General features: G+C 43.3%; 1 protein-coding gene across 2 annotated transcripts in view; it reads left to right on the plus strand.

The window, feature by feature from the left end:
* The window catches only part of coro1cb (coronin, actin binding protein, 1Cb), a 207604-nt gene that overhangs the window by 121605 nt on the left and 63854 nt on the right, over positions 1-22145 (plus strand). For both annotated transcript variants that reach the window (XM_080208128.1, XM_080208129.1), the window contains exon 3: positions 16864-16986. In XM_080208128.1, the coding sequence (XP_080064254.1) occupies positions 16864-16986 (123 nt within the window). The remainder of the gene's footprint in view (positions 1-16863; positions 16987-22145) is intronic.

Here is a 22145-nt window from a genome sequence, read left to right on the forward strand (position 1 = left end):
TTTGAATATTTAGGTCCCAGAAAACCATGATAGCTGTGTATTTGTAATGGCTTTCGGATCATACATATATACGTCTATTTTCATTGTCAGTTCATCTATTTTGGTATGAATGCTGCATGCATTCAGATACAGAGCCTTTTAATTCTGTTCTTATGCTGTTTTTAAAACCTCTAGCCTTATCTGCTGGAAGTTTATTTGCTCTGTCCCTTCCTGCTGCACTCTGAATTCCCCTTATTGGTACCTCTTGTCTTGTTTTCACTACTTAATTTAGCACACCTTCCCAAACCTGATCCCTCACCCCCATTATTTTTACTTTAAAGTTTTCTCTGCTACTTCAGTTCAGCCAATGGTGTGTAATCTCAGCAATCTATTTGATCCCCACATCTGTTACTCTAAGACTGCAACTCCTAGTTTTTGTAGTTTCACCTGCCTGTACCTCTCACTGAAGGAACTTTTTCAACATAGCTTCCAAAGTATCCATAACTCTGCTGCAAACATATTATCCCACTTGGCTGTCACTCCTGTCTTTGTTCATCACAGTTGATTGCCTGTTGCCCGCCCAGTGTATCTCCCGCATTCAAAGCCACCTCAAAGTCTTGCCTTTAACAATTCCTTTGGTCGCCTCCCAACTCTTCAAATGTATGGTACTTGTGCTCATTACCTTCATGCAATGTTATTTTAATGAAAAGTCTCAAATGTAAATTGGTCACATGGCAGTTGACTGTGGAATCAGATATGTGTGTGTGTTTTGTATATTGGGAGAAATCAGAACAGAATCAATTGTGACATCTCCTTTGAGGTCAAATAACCCAGTTGTCCAGATTTTTAAATGAAGGAAGGTTGCTTGAATGAGGCATATGAGGAACATCATTATCAACTACAGAACCATTGGTGCAATTTTCCTTCAAGTGAGGGTCTTAAAGGGAGACAAAGAATTCAGAGAAAAGGAAACAAAGAATTTGGGATGGAAATGACATGAAGAATTGGCTTTGTATGACTGGAGGGCATAGGTTTTAATTCTACAGGATAGTTAATCAGGAAAGACATTAACAAATCGGTCACAGTAGAAGGTGACTCTTGCACTACTCCGAGTAAATTCTGAAATGTTATGTATGGTGCGTACTGTATCTATCTTTTTAAATTGTCTGCATCTGTACCTTAATCTACTGCACTGGGCAACCCTCCGAGATCTCTGCACACTCACGTACCTTCTTGTGCTTCTCCAGTGTTGGCCACATCTTTAGCCTTGGCCCTAACCAGCTCTGGAAATTCCATCCCCAAATTGTTTTTGCCACTCTTCCTTTGAAGATGCTTCTTAAAATCTAACTCTTGGATTAAGCTTTGGTCACGTCTGCTAGCAATCTTTCCTGTAATGCGGCAGCAAATCCGATCACTCCTGTGAAGTGATTTGGGAGTTCTGCTACTCGAAAGGCACCACATAAATGCAAGTTGTTCTCAAATCTACTAACTGAAAGCAAGACCCAATGGGCCGAATGGCCTCTTTGTGCACTGTAGGGTTTCTATAGTTCTAAGATCTGGAGGATATTGAGCTGGTAATGAATTGCTCTAATTGTATGGTTTCACATAACTTTTAAACCAAGGTTTTAGGACTCTCAAGAACGCAGCTTGAAAATTTGCAACATAACATATAATCTATACTCCAGTTGTCAGTTTCTTGTTGAACATTTGGCACAATATGTAGCAGTATTGTTGAGGCTTATTGCCATAGTTCTGCGTTGTAAAATTCTTCCTTGGGGTGGGGACGCATAAGAAGTCAAGACTGCCGGCCCTAGGGCCATAACTGCTGACTCAGACTGATGCAGTCTGCGCACAGATGCATGTTTTCTCCCCTGAGACGTGTCGTTCGCTCCATTGTCCTTTCACATTTTTTTTCCCTTTTCTTCCTGTTCCTTGGGTCTTGCCTCCTTTCGTGACTGACTGATATGATAGGCTGCAGCCTCCACTCGAGCAACTTTTACCAAATATGGTCATCCAGCTCCCAGTCTGTGAGGCATCCAGAATATTATCCTCCCTTTCTTTCTGATTGGGTGGTTAGGACAAGGACTTGAGCAGTTTCAAGGCACGAGTGCATTGTAAGGGAGAAGTCTGTAATGAATTGAATATTAACCCTGTCATTGCAGTGTTGGTTTGCTATTTTACAGGAGCTCCATATTTGTTTCATTAGCTAAACTACCACATGAAAATGCAGATTTTCCAACTCGTTCTTGTTTGTGGGAGGGTTCATCCCATTCAAAAGAATTGTTAATGGGCAATGGGAGTTAAAAGCATAATGACTCGGGCTTTTTATATCAAGCAGAATAAGTACAGGGTTTATGGTGAGACAAAGCTTTATAAGGCAGCATTTTGTCTGTGATCAGAAGCTTGCTGTGTGGGGGCTGTTGCGGGAGTAGCCCCCCCCCCCCCCCCTTTGCTACGTTGCTTCAGGGACTTGTAGCAAATTCACTGCTGAAAAAACAAACCTTAATCAGACTAGCTAATGTGGGTATTGTACAAATCTAGCAACCCATATTCCTGTCTGCCAGATTGCTGACACTTGTTGTGATCACAAAGCAAAGTATTTTTAGTCTTGTAGCTGGCCAATTTGTGCATGTATGGACTCGGGTGAGAGATGTTGATGAGTTACAGCTCTGCTGTGATGAACCTTTGCATTACTCAGTTAGCCAGGACACTGGGGCCTTTCTCTGAAATTAACTTTATTTCTTTCACAAAATTAAATTATAGTTGCTGTCAGATTACAGTAGGATTGATGCTCATTTTATCTTTTCAGAAGTTGGAAACTGGAAAATTTTAATGAGTTTAATGATACATAAATTTTGCAAATTTATCACTTGCACACAAGTGTTTAGAATTATTAAACTCTTGAGGCTTGAGCAAGGCAGCACTTTGTGTCTCTGCAAGCCTACCTTGATCAAACACTCTTGCCGAGTCCAAATCCATTTGACATAGATCTAAATAAATCATAAAATGACAATAAAAACAGAAAATGCTGGATAAACTCAGCAGATCTAGGGGAGACAAACAAAAGTTAACATTTCCAGTTCATAGACCTTTCCTTCTGAAGACCTTATTTATCCAATTTGAATTCCACCAGCCATGGTGGGATGCGAACTCTTATCTATCCTCAGAACATCAACCCGGGTCTCTTGGTTACTATTCCAGTGACATTACCACAACAACACCATGTCCCTTGATATTGCTTCATTGCCTTGCATAGGCCAGGTCCTAAAATCCAAGGACAAGCCATTCTAGGTGACTGCTTCAACCTAGGAATAAATTGTCAGGTTATGTCTTTATGATGGGGTTAGCATGTTTTATTGGAGATTGGTTAGATGAATGAATTGGAGGTGAAAGGGAGATTGAGGGACAAAGTAACTTCAGGTTTCTGGGATGGGTGTGGTTTTTGAAATAAACGTCCAACTTTAATCTTTTAATTTTTCCACTTTTATTAGACTTTTGACCTGTTGCTCACCAATAACACTCTTGCAACATTTCCTCTGAGGTGCGTGGCCATACAGCAGCCCAGAACTTAATGCGCAGGGGCAGACGAGCCACACACAATAGGTGACGTACTTTTGCAATCACAGCTAAGTCTTAAAGGGACTGTGCAGTGTAACAAATGAATACAAAGGTAGATGCAACATGTGTTTCTCTCTTGCCTCTCGGCCTGAACAATGTTCAAGTCTAAATGTAGGGAGATCATCTAATTGCAAAGTTTGAGGCCAAATAGACCTCAGTTTATCAACTCATCCAAAGGTGGTACCTCGAGTGCAGCACTCCCTCAGTATTGCATTGGACTATTAGCCTATATTTTTGCTCAGTTTCAAGTGGAAGTTAGCACTCTTGCCCCCGATTCAGAAGGTTAAATCAACTGAGCTGCAACTGATGCAGATCATCTTGTGTGACCTCGGTTAAAAGTCTGCAATGTTTTAAAAACATGATGAAGTACGGCTTCTTCCTTCATTTAGATATGCTACCATCCCACCACACCCTGCTTATTGGCCCATATGTAGTTGGATGATTACTGTAGGTAGTTCCGAAAAAATAAGTTTCTAATGTTTTGCGCTGAACATGCAAACCAATGCAGTTTTGGATAAACTTGTAACTACGTCTGTTTTTATGTTCTTTGACTGCTGGTTCTTGTAACTAGGCTACCATGCAGCTGGATGAAGATAAAATTGGTGGATTGGCAGCTAGAAAGAGTCATTTCCATTGGTTTGGTGTCTGCCAACTGTCCAGCTCCAGCAACTAAATAGACTTCACTGGGAGCAACTTGATTTTTTCAAGGACTTTCAGCACACCTCTGCTGACAGCATAAAGTAATTACTTTGGTTTGCAGCCTATTTGTTGACCAGAATGCCTTTTGCTCTCAGTTCAAAGGGAGACCACCAGCATGATGAGATTTTGAATTCATTATTATGTACCCATGGGCCAAGACCTGGCAAATGACACCTTGCTGTCTCTGAATCAGGGCCTCCATCAGTGCAATGCAAGGAAAGGAAGTATTGCAAAATGTGATATTTATTAGAATCATAGAATCCTAACGGTGCAGAAGGAGGCCATTTGGCCCATCAAATCTGCACTGATCACAATCCCACCCAGGCCCTATTTCCACAACTCCACATATTTACTCTGCTATTCCCCTCCCACTAGGGTCAATTTAGTATGGCCAATCAATTTATTCCACACGTCTTTCAACCGTGGGAGGAAACCCACACAGACAGGGAGAACATGCAAACTCCACACAGTGCCCCAAGCTGGGAATCGAACCTGGATCCCTGACACTGTGAGGCACCAGTGCTAGGCACTGTGCTGCCCTGTGACACGTCGTTCATTTGAAATGAAATTGATTTGGTGTGATAATGTGAAAAGATGTGAGCAAAACTACTTTAATGCAAAGTTCGTGTGGTTGAACTGTTGGACTGCTAACGCACTGTGTAGTCTGATGTGTAGCTGGGGGGGGCCGGGATGTTGTGACCCAACTTGAGAGTGACGTTTTGATCATATTTTGACATTTGCAGCCTGCTAAACCAATTGGTGTTGGGGTTAAATTTTCAATTTCATTTTTAAATCGGGATAAGTGATTGAGATTAATTCTGAGAACACTGATCTCCGTGAGAGGCTCAAAGAATTGCCTGGATCTTGAAATAAGATTACTTTTCAGAGAATTAAACAAATACTTTGCACTCATCTTTGGTTGGGGGTGGGGGAGGGGGGCAGAATTAAACTTATCCCACAATTTTAATTCTGTGTGACAGTAATAATTAATTCACAGTCCGTGCACTCAGTGCAGTCTCATTGAACATCAGATAAGAAATAGGAGCAGGAGTGCCATCTAGCCCTTCGAGCCTACCCCGCCATACAATAAGATCATGGCTGATCTGAAGTGGATCAGTTCCACTTTCCTGCTTTCTCCCCATAACCCTTAATTCCCCTATCAGAAACCTATCTACCCGTGATTTAAATATATTCAGTGAGGTAGCCTCCACCACTTCAACGGGCAGAGAATTCCAGAGATTCACCACCCTTTGAATGAAGAAGTTCCTCCTCAACTCTGATCTAAACTGCCCCCCCCCCCCCCCCCCCCCCCCCCCCACCCCCTTATCTTCAGGCTGTGTCCTCTAGTCCTGCTGTCCTTTGAGCGGGAAGAATCTCTCTACCTCTACCCTATCCATCACCTTCATTATCTTATACGTCTCTATAAGATCCCCCCCTCATCCTTCTAAACTCCGAGTACAGACCCAGTCTATTCAGTCTCTCTTCATAGTCCAACCCCCTCATCTCCGGTATCAGCCTAGTGAACCTCCTCTGCACTCCCTCCAAAGCCAAAATATCCTTGCACAAGTGCAGCGACCAAAACTGCACACAGTACTCCAGCTGCGGCCTCACCAGTACCCTGTACAGTTGCAGCAAGACCTCCCGACTTTTACATTTTATCCCCCTCGCTATAAAGGCCAACATTCCATTCGCCTTCTTGATCACCTGCTGCACCTGCAGACTGGGTTTTTGTGATTCATGCACAAGGACCCCCAGGTCCCTCTGCACCGTAGCATGCTGCAGCTTTTTGCCTTTTAAATAATAATCTCTCCTACTATTATTTCTGCCAAAGTGGATAACCTCACACTTGCTAACATTATACTCCATCTGCCAGGTCCTCGCCCACTCGCTCAGCCTATCCAGATCATTGGTTAAATGATGTTTAAATGGTGCTGTAATGTATGATCAGTCCATCTTGTAATCCTAGATTTGGTCATGGAGCTGTAATGGTAAACTTTATTTGCAAGCCTCAACCGTGAATGTTGTCAGACTATGGAGGGCCATTAAAGCTGATCACATGCGCACAGTTTTATGGTGGAGGTGATAGTGGATGCCTTGGTGGTTATTTTCCAGACGTCGCTGGATTCCGGGGAAGTGCCGGAAGATTGGAAAGCGGCTAACGTTATGCTGTTGTTTAAGAAGGGTGCCAGGCAAAAGGCAGGGAATTATAGGCCGGTTAGTTTTAACATCTGTTGTAGGTAAAATGTTAGAATCCGTCATCAAGGAGGAAATAGCGAAGCATCTTGAGGGGAATTGCTTGATAGAGCAGATGCGGCACGGTTTCGTTAAGGGGAAGTCATGTCTGACAAATTTATTGGAGTTCTATGAGGATGTGTCTAGGGCGGTGGATAGAGGAGAGCCGGTGGATGTGGTCTTTATTGATTTTCAGAAGGCGTTTGACAAGGTACCTCACGAGGTTATTGCAGAAGGTCAGGGGGCATGGAGTTGGGGGTAGGGTGTTAGCGTGGATAGAGGATTGGTTGTCAAATAGGAAGCAGAGAGTGGGGGTTAATGGGTGCTATTTGGATTGGCGGTTGGTGACTAGTGGAGTGCCCCAGGGGTCGGTGCTGGGGCCTCAGCTATTTACCATTTATATAGATGATCTGGAGGAGGGAACCGAGTGTATGGTGTCGAAATTTGCTGATGACACCAAGATTGGAACGGCAAATTGCGTGGAGGGTGTGGAGAGTCTGCAGAAGGATCTAGATAGGCTGGGCGAATGGGCCAGGAAATGGCAAATGGAATTTAATGTTGGCAAGTGCGAGGTGGTCCACTTTGGTAGGAATAATGGTAGGAAGGACTATTTCTTACGGGGCGAAAAACTGCAGCAGGCGACAGTGCAGAGGGACCTCGGGGTCCTTGTGCATGAGTCGCAAAAACCCAGCCTGCAGGTGCAGCAGGTGGTCAGGAAGGCTAATGGGATGCTGGCCTTCATAGCGAGGGGGATTGAATATAAAAGTAGGGAGGTCTTGCTGCAGCTGTATAGGGCATTGGTGAGGCCGCAGCTGGAGTACTGTGTGCGGTTTTGGTCGCCGCACTTAGGCAAGGATATTTTGGCCTTGGAGGGAGTGCAGAGGAGGTTTACTTGGCTGATACCGGAGTTGAGGGGGTTGAGCTATGAGGAGAGGCTGAATAAACTAGGCTTGTACTCGTTAGAGTTTAGAAGAATGAGGGTGGATCTCATTGAGACGTATAAGATGATGAATGGGATGGATAGGATAGAGGTGGAGAGACTCTTCCCGCTCAGAAAGGACAGTAGGACTAGGGGGCACAGCCTCAAGATAAAGGGGGGGTGGTTTAGAACAGAGTTGAGGAGGAACTTCTTCACTCAAAGGGTGGTGAATCTCTGGAATTCTCTGCCCGTTGAGGTGGTGGAGGCTGCCTCGCTAAATATTTTTAAGACACGGGTTGATGGGTTATTGATAAGCGAGGGGATTAAGGGTTATGGGGAGAGGGCAGGAATGTGGAACTGAGCCACGACAGATCAGCCATGATCTTATTGAATGGCGGGGCAGGCTCGAAGGGCTGGATGGCCTACTCCTGCTCCTATTTCTTATGTTCTTATGTTTCCCACAGGAGGAGTTGGATGACTTTTTGGTTGCAGTATAGAAGAAAATTGTAATATCTCAATTGCCACTGTCATAGCCCAGATGGATAAAATGTATTTCAATTTTATACACCTTGTGACTTATGCCCTTGTGATTTTTATTCGGTTCTTGTCATTTGTCAAAAAATAAGATATTTAATGGTTTCATTTTATTGGCCTTTTCGGACTATATTTCTTTCAAGGTAAATTTAAGGAATTGTGGCCTAGAAGAGAGATCTGTAAGGAGAGAAAAGAGCTGACAAAGTTTTGACAGAGGGTCATCGGGTCTCGAAACATCAGCTCTTTTCTCTTCTTGCCGATACTGCCAGATCTGCTGAGATATTCCAGCATTTTCTCTCTCCTCTGGTTTCAGATTCCAGCATCCACAGTAATTTGCTTTTATTAAGTAATTGGGAGCAGGAGGAAAGATGATGTGGAAATATGGAAGAATTCTGCACAACCGGATGATCAAAATATCTAAGTGCAAGTGCCATGCAGCTTTAAAGGGAACCCTGGCAACACTTGCCATTGGCATTAGGGAAGGAAGATAAAGGGCCCTCGTATTGTATAGTTATCACCCTTGGAGGAAGCTGACCAGTGTTTGTGTAGTTCAATCGGTATTTCTAATATCGCAGTAGATTGGCTTAACCCTCCATGGCTGGATGTGAATTAAACCATATCAAGGAAGCAGCTGGGAATGGAGAGCAATTGATATTCAGCACAACAATGAACAAAGTGAGCCCCCTTTCACTTCACGTCATTAGTTCCTGGTGTCCTTGGGCAATGAAGGCCCCTAGGCTGCAATAAATGACTCTTCACACACAAGCTTCTGTCTGTCTAATCCACATCAAATGCTTTTGTAATGTCAGAAGCAGGATGTGTTTGCTCTCTTGCTGCCTGTTATCAGTATGCCTTTGTGTGAAACATGTATTCCAATTAAACAATTTAGCACACGCTTTCTTGTGTTTAAAATTAAGTAATTTATTCTCACACTTATTCCATATTAATGTAACATCACACACTTGGTCTCACGCGCATGCATGTACACAAATTGGATACCATTGAAGGAGATTACAGTTAATTCTGTCTCTGATTTATGATTTCTGGTCTCCCATGTGGCAGGCCTGTGGCACCTTGAATGGATCTGAGGATTTTTAAAATTGGAGGGAGGATCTGTAAAGCAAAGGTTGATGTTTCTTGGAGATGAATATCAGGTGAACTTCAGAACTGGAACAGGTTAAGTACTTTGGCTGCTTGATGATTTGCAGCTCTATCTGCTGGATCTGGAGGTAATGTTGTGTCCCAGTCAGCAACTTAAATCTCATGACAACTGGGTTAACACTTCTGAGCCCATCCAGTCTAGTTCTGATGGGGAGGTAATTGTGATATGATGGGAAGTTGATAGTGAACATTTAAGTTTCGATCTTGCCTTTGTCCACCATGAAACATAGCACCAGGCAGTCTGGTATCTCCACAGTCTTTAGTTGTTGACCCATCCTTAAACAGTGGGCTGTGTGAATTCAACAAATAAGTACGGTATGAAAGTAATATGACATATCTCTGTTGGACAGGACAGTGGGAAGGGGTGCAGCTTAGGTCCTGGAGGATTGATTTAGGATTGACTCTCAATTAGAAAGGATTCAGAGTAGCCCAAGCAATATTCAGCTTTGTTCTGCATATCTATCTTCCAACCATTTTTGATGGCTGTTTGGTATTCTATATCTTGTAGGAGCTATTGGTGGGACAGAGGGAGTAGGTGAAGAGGTGACAGTTGAAGGAAGTGGGTTTCTTGCAGGCTGGCAGGACTGGAGTTAGAGGCCATAAAGGATTTTTAATGCATGGACATGCATTTTAAATTGACTGTACAACTCAATGTTTCCAGTGTACACCAGATAACACAGGCAGTGGGTGAGTAAGGCATAATATGGGATAAGATACGTGTAATCAAAATTTGAAGGATCAAAGTTTAGGGAGGATCTGAGGCCAATCAGGAGTGCATTACAACAGCCCAGTCTGGAGTGATAAAGGTGTGAATGAGGGTTCAGCAGATGGGCTGACACAGGCAAAGGTGGGAGATAAAAGATGGATAAGTTGAAGGGGCTTTATGATGTCGAGAGTGTGGGGTGAAGCTCAGCTCTGGGTCAAATTGCATGCAGTAAATCACAGGTTTCGATAAATGCTAACTTCCTCAGCGATTGCATTACATTAGCAAATCTCAAAGAAGCTGATGCTGTAGCAATACAACTTGGGTTTAAGAAGGCAAAAGTCCTGTCCAGGGCACCCATTTCTGATCTTTGACCCAGTTATTCTAGTTGGTAGTACGTATATTTACCTCTGAGGACAGAATCAGACTTGAAGACTCCAGCCTCCCTGCTACTGATAACCAGCTTGCCAGTACTCAGCAGCTCGTCTCATACATGAAGATTGGCATCATGTGTGAAGTATGCAGATGTGTACTTGTGGAAACCTAGATTAGGCTGCCATCTTCAGGAGTCGGGAAACTTGTGATTAAACTAAGCAGGGGAAAACCTTGTGTTTTATTTTGAACTAGTTACATTGCTTTTTTCTTTGGTTTTCCTCCTATGATGTGTTTCTCTTGTAAGAAAGCTGTGCATTCTGAAAATTTTATTTTACATTTTTAGTGATGGACATTAAATGCTAGTCAGCCAGCCAGCAATATCTGTGTCCCATGAATGAACAAAGAAAAATTTCCCAGGATCAAATTTAAACAAAGTGATTGGATGACTTCAAAAATCCACACGCTTTGTTTCCTCAATCACATCTGTGAGCAATCTGCTCCCAGTTTTTAAATTTCCCGTAGCTGTTACATGTTTCATCCAGTTTGTAACACTTCACGATGTAGGGAAGGGGGCAAGGAGAAATCATGCTAATTTGACCGTTGGTGATTAAAATGTAGATGCCAGTACTTTACCAATGCAAAGCCTGAAGGAAGAAGGAAGGCCACTGGCTGCAGTTTGCCATTGTCCCCAGGGATCCGGTTCTTATTCACTGTTTCTCCAGGATTGGCTGAGTATCTTGCAGCCAGCAAAGCTGTTTGACTGATGTTGCTTGCCATGGTTATGAGCATTAAATGCTCCAATTAACAGCTGTTATATTTCAAAATTATGGCTTTTGTCTGGCTTTCCAACCATCTGCTGCATAGTGCAAGAGTAGCGCAGAATGGGGAGTGGGTTTGTGATGCACAATCAGTATTTCCAGCCTTGGCTTGTATCATTATTGATGTTATTCAAATCCTAAAATGCTCATAATTGCTTAGTGTTCAGTTTAACTAGTGGCTTTCAGATGTCTTGAGCTTAAAATTGTCCAGAATCACTCATTCTCCTGAGCAGTCTGGGTAGTAGTTCCATGTCCTAGGGTACAGTAAACTCTCCCCCTGTAAATACCATTATCATCCATTTGACTTCTTATCTTTGCAGACATCCTTCCTTCTCAAGTCCTTGAATGTGTTTCCTTCCAAATCCTTGCCCAAATTCCACATAGCTGCAAGTTGAATCTATGCCAGGTTTCCAACCTGCCACTGCACTGAGGCACCTCTCATCAAAGTCACAATCTGTGACTGCTGGTACATAAGAACATAAGAAATAGGAGCAGGAGTAGGCCATCTAGCCCTTCGAGGCTGCCCCGCCATTCAATAAGATCATGGCTGATCTGTCGTGGCTCAGTTCCACATTCCTGCCCTCTCCCCATAACCCTTAATCCCCTCGCTTATCAAAAACCCATCAACCCGCGTCTTAAAAATATTTAGCGAGGCAGCCTCCACCACCTCAATGGGCAGAGAATTCCAGAGATTCACCACCCTTTGAGTGAAGAAGTTCCTCCTCAACTCCGTTCTAAACCACCCCCCCCTTTATCTTGAGGCTGTGCCCCCTAGTCCTACTGTCCTTTCTGAGCGGGAAGAGTCTCTCCACCTCTATCCTATCCATCCCATTCATCATCTTATATGTCTCAATGAGATCTCCCCTCATTCTTCTAAATGAGTACAAGCCTAGTTTATTCAGCCTCTCCTCATAGCTCAACTCCGGTATCAGCCTAGTAAACCTCCTCTGCACTCCCTCCAAGGCCAAAATATCCTTGCGTAAGTACGGCGACCAAAACTGCACACAGTACTCCAGCTGCGGCCTCACCAATGCCCTATACAGCCGCAGCAAGACCTCCCTACTTCTACACTCAATCCCCCTCGCTATGAAGGCCAGCATCCCATTAGCCTTCCTGACCACCTGGTAGTGCACTTTCTGTGCACTTCATCCTCAACCTCACTGTAGTCTTTGGGCTTAACACTGTTCCATTGCTGCTATTGCCCAGTTCAATTAAACTACCCTTGCTTTTCCTTTTACCCACCCAGTTATAGCCAGCAATGGTTTACATTCAGACCTTTTTCCTGGACACAACCAAGGATCCATTTCTGGCCACAGCCTCTTCCTGAGCTATACAACACCCAACAAAATAGTAACGCAATAGTCAGTTTACTTGAAACACAACCCACAAACAGACATAAAATAATGACCAGGATGCTTTGTTTGTGGTCTTGCATTGAAGGATAATACCAGAACTGGAGCCTAGGCTTGATCTGAAAGAGAGCACCTTCAGCTGTTCAGCATGCTCTCAGTATTGTCAGCTAGAATATTGCTCAAATCCAAGATTGGTACTTGAACTCATGTCTTCTGATTCTTGTGGTGAGAGTACCCCTTCTGAGCCAAGCCTGGTTCCTGTGTTCTAGTCTGGGATTCCCAATCTTCTACTTTAAGATGCCCCTTTAAATCCACTTGCACTCTTAATTTCTTCCTCTTGACTTGATGCTCAGTTTTGTCTGATTATACCACAGATGTGCCTTGGGACATTTTTCTACTTTTGGCGGTGTGCTGTGAACCCAAATTGTCGTAGACAACTTGCATCCGTTTTTGGAAAACAAAAGCTGAAGAATGTTGCATTCAGCCTCGTTGAAATGTTTGTAATTGATCCAGCGGGAAGTACACCATTTACAAACTCTGTGGAACAAAAGGAGCCATGGTTCTGTTCTTTTGTTGTACACAAGCACCCAGAGAGTTTGATGCTTACAGCCACAATCAAAACATTTATTTAGAATTTATTTTTAAAACTTGTTCAAATAATTTTTTACTGCTAAGGTCTCGATCATAATGGACTCCCTTCACCCATCCTTGTGTTCCTAATCTGCTTTTGTGTGCTGTCTTTTCTGTGTCTTCTAATTATATTTTGTACAGTTTGTGTTTTTTATTAACCTTTCTTTTGGGTGTGGGGGGGGGGTGGGTTTCAATCCCTGCTGGGTTTGCATCCCATTTTTTTGCAAAAGTTGAGAATACATTGTCTTACTTGAGACTCTGCAGTGCTGCGTTGGACGAAGTTTAGTTGGAGTGACCTTCGGCACTGCTTTTTAATGTTTTAAACTTGATTTGCACACCAGTTTTAATGGGGCATTCCAAATAATAGCTTGAGGTGGACAAGGATGTAATCCAATCTCAAAATCAGGAGGAATATCTAATCTGAGGATGGCTGTTGAGTTATGACAGCAGTGTCCGCTTCAATTGGATTAGTACCTCATTATTCACTTTCCAGTTAATATGATCCTTTTAGTGGTATCATGTGAATCCAGAGATTGGATTATCGCCTCAATCACTTCCTCCTATCAGGCATTTTAAAATTTTTTTTTTACTCGTGTTCTTCATTTCTGTAGTAAACAGAATAATGTATGTATCACAGTGAAATATTAAGTGGTCTGAAACAAAAACAGAGAATGCTGGAAAAATTCCACAGGTCTGGTAGCTTCCGTAAGGAGAGAAAGCAGAGCCAATGTCTCCATCCTTACAAATGCTGCCAAATCTGAGTTTTTCCAGCATCATCTGCTCTTGTTTCAGATTCCAGCATCCGCAGTATTTTGCTGATCATAAATGTCTGTTTGCTGCAGGAAATACTTGTGTCTTGAAAAACTGCCAGATTCCACAGTGTTGGCAGTTAGCAAGGGTGAGGCCATGTTAGAGCAAAGGTATGGTTGAAGAAAAGGGATATGTGTTGAGCCAGGAGCTTGGAGAGAAGAATGGAGAGCGCTGCCAGTAACGAAGCGGGTACAACTCTCAGTTCCTGGCCAGATGGCGAGAGGTTTGAATCCGACTCAAGAATCCAGCTGCTAAATTTTGTCAACTTTAATATAGGCTGTTTACACAATTGTTTATCTCAATCGATAAAGAAGCTCCTGAGAGGTACCATGTATTCTCGGAAGTATAGTTTTGCACATAGTTTGGAACGCTACCAATATTCCTTCAGCTTGGATGATCTGTCAGGGTTGTTCCCTGTTGCGTGATGAAAAACTATGGACTTGTTTTTTTGTTGATAAATTTCCATGTAAATCGTGCGAGCGTAGCTAAGTGACATCTTTAGAGTTTTCACACAGTAATACTGGCCCCATTCAAACAGTGATGGATCTCCCTTTATAAAAGTCCAGACCACAAGAATAGCTGGGTGCCTGTAAAACACAATGTATTGACAAGGAGCCATGAACTTCCCTCCAGCTCACTGTTATTGGCAGAAGTCTGTGAATCAGAGCTTCTCTTGAAGATAAAATGTTTTGGACGTGACACTTGATGTTCTCTGAATAACATGCCATCACCTCGTGAGGTGACTGACTACGCAAAACAAAAATCACTTTACCGCAAAAATGTTGCCCCTGGATTGACACTTGCCTGGTTTTTGGATTGTTAAACTGTTGCAGAATTCCTTGGTGCGCTCTATTGGAATGATCTAAATAACAATACCTTTCTGTACATTATTGTGCAACATGTTATCAACATCTGGGATGTCACAGTCTACTTCTGACACTACCAAACTTTAATCTGCCTTTAAACTCTCCCAGCTCTGCATCGTAGTTCATTGAATTAGGAATTCCAATCCAAAATCATTTTGCTCTTCAATTCCTGACCCGATTGTGTTCAGGTGTGGGGTCTGTTGTGTAACTACCACTTAACTGGTTAACCGTCTTTTGGGACTCATTGAAATGTAACTTTGAACTGCAATCCAACTCGCATGATTCCTTCAAAGGAAGGAGAGGAGTGGGAGTAGCAAGGGTTACTCAGAGTAGGATTTAATGCCCTCCCTGTGGCAGGTTTGGTAGTAGAACAGAGTTAATCCCCAGGGTGGGGAGATGATGGCCTAGTGATATTTATTGTTAGACTATTAATTCAGAAACTCAGCTAATATTCTGAGGGCTCGGGTTCAAATTCTGCCACAGCAGATGGTGGAATTTGAATTCAATAAAAATTAATAAAATTAAAATAAAAATTAGGAATCTACTGATGACAATGAAATCATTGTCGATTGTCAGAAAAACCCAAATGGTTCAATTAATGTCCTTTTAGGGAAGGAAATCTGCTGTCCTTACCTGGTCTGGCCTACATATAACCACAGCAATGTGGTTGACTTTCAACTGTCTTTGGCCAGCTAGGGATGGGCAATAGATGCTGGCCAACTAGTGATGCTGTTGTTCCAGAAGTGAATTTTAAAAATCTTGCCACCTTCCTGCTTCCACCCCAATTAAATCCATGCCAGAAAGACCTGTGGACAGCCTTCCCACCCCATTGCCAATTAAGGCCTTTAATGTGACAGTTAATTAAGGCATTCAGGAAGCATGACAGGCAAACCCACGCAGAGTTGCTTGCAGGATCCTGTTCAAGGCACTTTGGGGAACGGAGAGGGCCCACTGAAAGCGCCCCCCCCCCCCTCCAAAAAAAAACCTGTGAACCCTTCGCTGTGGCCTGGAATCCAATAATAACCTTAGTACTGACAGCTCTCCCTGATGGCAGGGCAATTCAATAGAGCTTCTGGCCTCTGGCTGGCAGCTCAAGCAGGCAGGGGCTGCTTCCCTCAGGATGCTTGGTCCTGGGGAAGAAACTGGGCAACAACTGTTAAGTGCCAGAGTGGCATTTAATTCAGCAGCTGGTCTCTCGCCAAGTCTCTAGCCGGGAGGCGAGAACCCTGTCGCCTCAATTAAATCCAATCCAAAAGTATCCCTGGAAACTATTTGTAGCCTTCCTGAGAGGTTCAGAGTGATTGGCAGGCAGCTAACTGGAGCTGGAGCCAAATAGTGAGCAGAGGAGTAGGCATTGAAGTGCAAGAAGGAAAAAAAGAGCAAGTTAACTCATGAGGGAATTTGTTTTCAGATATTTCCAGAGCATGTGAGTGCATCACAGTAATTGCTTGTTTCCTGTTTCCAATGAGCATTTTCAGGTGCAGCATTTGTCTCTTTTCTCAGTTGGAAAGATAGCAGTTCTGACACTCCTTTGTGCTGCTTGCCTTTGTAGACACTAACACAGACATTACTGTCTGCTTTGGGTATTGAATTCTGTGTGTAAACTCTGTATAATCATACAGAGATTAAGGTTTGCCTGTGAAATCGTATTCATTTCTAAGACGACTGGGAACTCAGATTTGCCAAAGTTAGGATGTTGGGAATGGTTTGCTTTGCATCATATCTCCTTGTGCAATGCACAAGATGTTAGCATTAGTGCCCCGAGTGCACAAATCAGTTATATCTTTTCAAAAAGTAAATAATAACTGCTAATCATTGTGTGGAGCTTTACTCACTGTTGAGTGAGGGGCAACATAGCTCCAGTGCTCCTTGTCCTCTATTCCACAGATGTACTGAAACTGCAGCAGCATAAAATCATTCCTTGCTGACCCTTCTCATACTAGTCTGACATAACCAGTTTAGTGCTAAATTTTGAGTAGTTCTTCATGGGTGCTTTTCAGCTGAGTGACTGCATTGAAATTTGTCTCAACACTATGTGGCAGTATAATGACTGGGATTCGAAACGTTTTATCTGTACTAAGTTGATAGCCAGACCCCAGAAGTCATGAGAACTTTTAGCACCGGCAGTTTAAGCACTATATTGATGTGTGTTAATCTCTGTTCACAGTGTGGCCGAATCGACAAGTCATATCCGACAGTTTGTGGACACACAGGACCAGTGCTGGACATTGAGTGGTGTCCGCACAATGACCACATCATTGCCAGTGGCTCAGAGGATTGCACAGTCATGGTAAGTTCTACTGTACATGCACTTTATTTTTTAATGACTGCTTAAGAATATGGAATGAGTGGGCTATTTAGTCTATTGAACCCATTCCTTTACACAGAGAATTGTGTTTAATGGCCTTTGGGGAGTGATCGACTACAAGTTTTAAAAGCTTTCTAAGTAAAATTCTGAACTTGCATTGTGATCCTACAGATAATTGAACAAATTGAATATACAGATTAAGTTTTACATTTTATTGATTCATTAGTCCTTGGAGATGAATGTGATCATATTCATAATCTAGGGTTCTGATGGGTATATAGGTAACTGCTCAAGCTAATCTATGCCCCGAAGGTTCTGCTGCAAACAGGGCAGGATATTGTAAAGGACCGAGTTTTGAATGAGTTGCTGGCTCGGGATTTCTTTTCCTTGTGTCTTTTTTTTCTCTGCAGCTGATATGTACTTGCTTTCAAAAGAGGCCACATCATTTTTTAATTGGTTGCACCATGCGTCAGTAGTATGGATTTCTTTGTCCATGGTAGTAGCCAAGCTTCTTGAGTGTGGTTGGAGCTGCTCTCATCTAGGCAAATGGAGAATTTTCTATCATGCTTTTGACTTGTCCCTTGTAGAGTTTGGGCAGATTTTATGGAGTCAGGAGGTGAATTACTTTCCACAGAACTCCCACTCTCTGGCCTGTTCCTTTATTCTGCTCTTGTACCTACCATGGCTGGTCTTGTATAGTTTCAGGTCAGTGGTAACCCCCAGGATGTTAAAGGAGGATTCAGCAATAGTAATGCCATTGAATGTTATGGGGAGATGGCCAGATTATCTCTTGTTGGAGAAGGTCATCGCCTGGCACTTGTGTGGTTTGAATGTAACTTGCTCCTTAACAGTACAAGCCTGAATGTTGTTCAGGTCTTTCTTCTTGTGGACATGGTCTGCTTTACTATCTGATGAGTCACATATAGAACATAGAACATTACAGTGCAGAACAGGCCCTTCGGCCCACGATATTGCGCCGACCAGTTAAAAAACAATGACCCTCTAACCTAAACCAATCCCTTTTCATCCATAAACCTATCCACGGATCTCTTAAACGCCCCCAAACTAGGCGCATTTACAACTGCAGCAGGCAGGGCATTCCAATCCATCACCATGCTAAACTTTGTCTAATTATTAGCGAGCACTCCCACTTCTGACCTTGTGATGCAGGGAAGGTCATTAAAGAAGCAGCTGAAGATGGATCGGCATAAACCCTGTAGAGATAATGTTTCTGTTGCAGAATCCAGAAACTTTAATATTGATATTGACCTCTCAGTATTGAAATAGACAGGACTAGTTCCAGGATCTGGCTGGCCAAGGAATTTGGTCTCAGGAATGGCCAATGGCATCTATTCAGGGCAAGTATACATTGAGATAGGAAACCACTTACGTGGAGATCTGAGCAATAAAAATGGTGAAGGACTTTGGTGTGACTTAGTGGAAACATTTGGTGGATTAACAATGTGTAGCTCTTGTTCAAAACCAACCAAAGCAATAGAATATTGCTTTGACTTGTGCATGAGATAGCAGGACTAGGGGGCACAACCTCAAGATAAAGGGGGGGGTGGTTTAGAACAGAGTTGAGGAGGAACTTCTTCACTCAAAGGGTGGTGAATCTCTGGAATTCTCTGCCCGTTGAAGTGGTGGAGGCTACCTCGCTAAATATTTTTAAGACGTGGGTTGATGGGTTTTTGATAAGAGAGGGGATTAAGGGTTATGGGGAGAGGGCGGGAATGTGGAACTGAGCCACAACAGATCAGCCATGATCTTATTGAATGGCGGGGCAGGCTCGAAGGGCTAGTTGGCCTACTCCTGCTCCTATTTCTTATGTTCTTATTATATTTATTGAGGGCACTTTGCTACACCAGATCCCTGGATAGTTTAAATTTGATGTGGATATGCCAGCGTTGGACTGGGGTAAACACAGTAAAAAGTCTGACAACACCAGGTTTCATTCCAACCGATTTATTTGATAGTAAACTCACAAGCTTTCGGGGTTTGTCCCTTCGTCAGATGAATGAGAGTTCTGGCCTCAGACAGAGCACATAAAGCACAGACAGTTTACAGATTACTGATTAGAATGCAAATCTTTACACCTAACCTGCTGTTCAAGTCCTAAAGTGGCTGACAATGTGCGTGGAAGGAGCACTGATCACAGGTTAAAGAGATGTGTGTTGTCTCCAGATGGTACAGTAAGTGAGGTTTTGCAAACCCAGGCAAGTCACGGGGGTTACAGAAAGTGCGACATGAACCTAAGATCCCTGTTGAGACCATCCTCATGTGTGTGGAACTTGGCTATCAGTCTCTCCTCAGCGACTCTGCGCTGTTGTGTGTCGTGAAGGCCGCCTTGGAGAATGCTTACCCAAAGGTCAGAGGCTGAATGCCCGTGACCACTGAAGTGTTCGCCAACAGGAAGGGAACAGTCTTGCCTAGTGATTGTCGAGCGATGTTCATTCATCCATTGTCGTAGCGTCTGCATGGTCTCCCCAATGTACCATGCTTCGGGACATCCTTTCTTGCAACGTATCTTGGATCTTGGCAATGGCCTAGTGGTATTAGCACTTGGGCTGTTAATCCAGAAACTCAGCTAATGTTTTGGGGACCCAAATTTGAATCCCACCGTGGCAGATGGTGGAATTTGAATTAAAATCTGGAATTAAGAATCTACTGATGACCAGGGAACCATTGTCGATTGTCAGAAAAACCCATCTGATTCACTAATGTCCCTTTAGGGAAGAAAATCTGCCATCCTTACCTGGTCTGGCCTACATGTGACTCCACAGCCATGACAATGTGGTTGATTCTCAACTGCCTCTGGGCAACTAGGGATGGGCAATAAATGCTGGCCAGCCAGCGACATCCATGTCCCATGAATGAATTTTAAAAATGCAAAGTGCTTGGGCAATGTAGCAGCAATATAGTATTCAGGTCAGGTGTGGTGAAGAACTCCCAGTAAACTGTCCTGATAGTTGAACACCAAAATTATTTTTTAGTTCAGAAATTATATTCCATTATTCTCATTTCCTTCCTGATTAGAATCATAGAACCCTACAGTGCAGAAAGAGGCCCTTCAGCCCATTGAGTCTGCAGCGACCACAACCCCATCCAGGCCCTACACCCATATCCAAACATATTTTATGTGCTAATCCCTCTAACCTAAGCATCTCAGGGTACTAAGGGACAATTTTGAATGGCCAATCAACCTAACCCGCACATCTTTGGACTGTGGGAGGAAACTGGAGCAGCTGGAGGAAACCCAGGCAGACACGAGAAGAGTGTGCAAACTCCACATAGACAGTGACCCAAGCCAGGAATCGAACCTAGGTCCCTGGAGCTGTGAAGCAGCAGTGCTAACCACTGTGCTACCGTGCTGCCAAAGTATTGAGTTACATTTTTAAATGAGGTGTTTCTCTGTTTTAGGTCACTTTGCTGAGTAAAAATGGCCTTTAATAAAATGCTGTTTTGAATCCTGCAAGCATATAGACTGTTGGCTAGCCAGAGAAGGATCTGCCCCCTTCTCTGCTCTCAGTACTTAGCTGCTGGAAATTTAGCTTTGAAACTCTAGCTGGCTGACAGAGTTGGGCAGTTTTAATTCTGAATGTACTAAACAACATATTATATCTTTTTAACATAGGAAAATGTCCCAAGGTATTTCAGAGAGCTTTAATCAAAAAAGATGTCACCAAACGAAAGGAAGAGATAGTGAGAAAAATGAATAAAAATGTTGCTGTAATGTTCCCATAACCATAATTGATGAAGAATTGAGCACTTTGATACTTGAAGTGTCAGTGCAGTAATCCTCGTGAATGTATGCATTTAATAAGGGTGAAGTATCTTTATCCAAGCCTCCAAGTACCAACCTTCTAAACAAATGACACTTTTGCAAACCAGATCTGCTGCCACCCTTTTCCTGCACATCTATTGCTTTTTCCTCTCTTTTTGATCTTTTCCTTCAACTCCTGAAAACACTACAGTATGGCAGTGTGCAGTTCATCAAGTTGAAGTACTGCAGTTTACAGTCCCTGCATGCTCTGTGCACTTGTGCGTGCCTATGTGCAGTTCACCAAGTTGAAGTACAGGCCTATCAGGAAATTTGTTTGTTCTCATTCTAGTATTAGGGATCTTGAAATCATGTTCAGTGTCATTATCAATTTGACAAAAGAGCCATTCCGACTGAGGATAAATGCCCACATAGAAATTAGTTTAGCAGTTGTAGTACAGTTCTACGTGGGACTAAGGTACTTCCAAGTCTTATAGCTTTGAGGTTGTGTGGATGAGTACCATTGGCCTTCCAGAACATAGAACACTACAGCACAAACAGGCCCTTTGGCCCACAAGTTGCGCCGATCACATCTATACCTACCAAGCCATAGAACTATCTGTAACTTCCAATGCCATTAGATCCCATATACTCATCCAGAAGTCTTTTAAAAGACCCCAGTGAGTTCGCCTCTACCACCACCAACGGCAGCCGATTCCACTCACTCACCACCCTTTGAGTGAAAAACTTTCCCCTAACATCTCCTCTGTACTTGCTTCCCAGCACCTTAAACCTGTGTCCTCTCATAGCGATCATTTCAGCCCTGGGAAATAGCCTCCGAGAATCCGCCCTATCTATTCCTCTCAACATTTTATAAACCTCAATCAGGTCGCCTCTCAACCTTCGTCTCTCCAGGGAGAAGAGACCTAGCTCCCTCAACCTATCTTCATAATGCATGCCTCCCAATCCAGGCAACATCCTTGTAAATCTCCTCTGCACCCTCTCAATAGCTTCCACATCCTTCCTGTAGTGAGGCGACCAGAACTGCACACAGTACTCCAAGTGGGGTCTGACAAGGGTTCTATAAAGTTGCAGCATTACCTCCCGACTCCTAACTCAATCCCTCGATTAATGAAGGCTAGCACACCATATGCCATCTTGACCATATGCCATCTTGACCACATCCTCCACCTGTGAGGCCGATTTAAGAGTCCTATGGACCTGGACCCCAAGATCCTTCTGCTCTTCAATCCAGCTCAGACTCATACCCTTGATATTTGTACTCCTGCATCCTGTTGGTCCTGCCAAAATGGACCACTACACATTTATCCGCGTTGAAGTTCATCTGCCACTTCTCCGCTCAGTCTTGCATCCTATCTAT

Source organism: Carcharhinus amblyrhynchos, chromosome 20, assembly GCF_965287045.1.
Source record: "Carcharhinus amblyrhynchos chromosome 20, sCarAmb.v2.hapA, whole genome shotgun sequence".
Classification (NCBI taxonomy): Eukaryota; Metazoa; Chordata; class Chondrichthyes; order Carcharhiniformes; family Carcharhinidae; genus Carcharhinus; species Carcharhinus amblyrhynchos.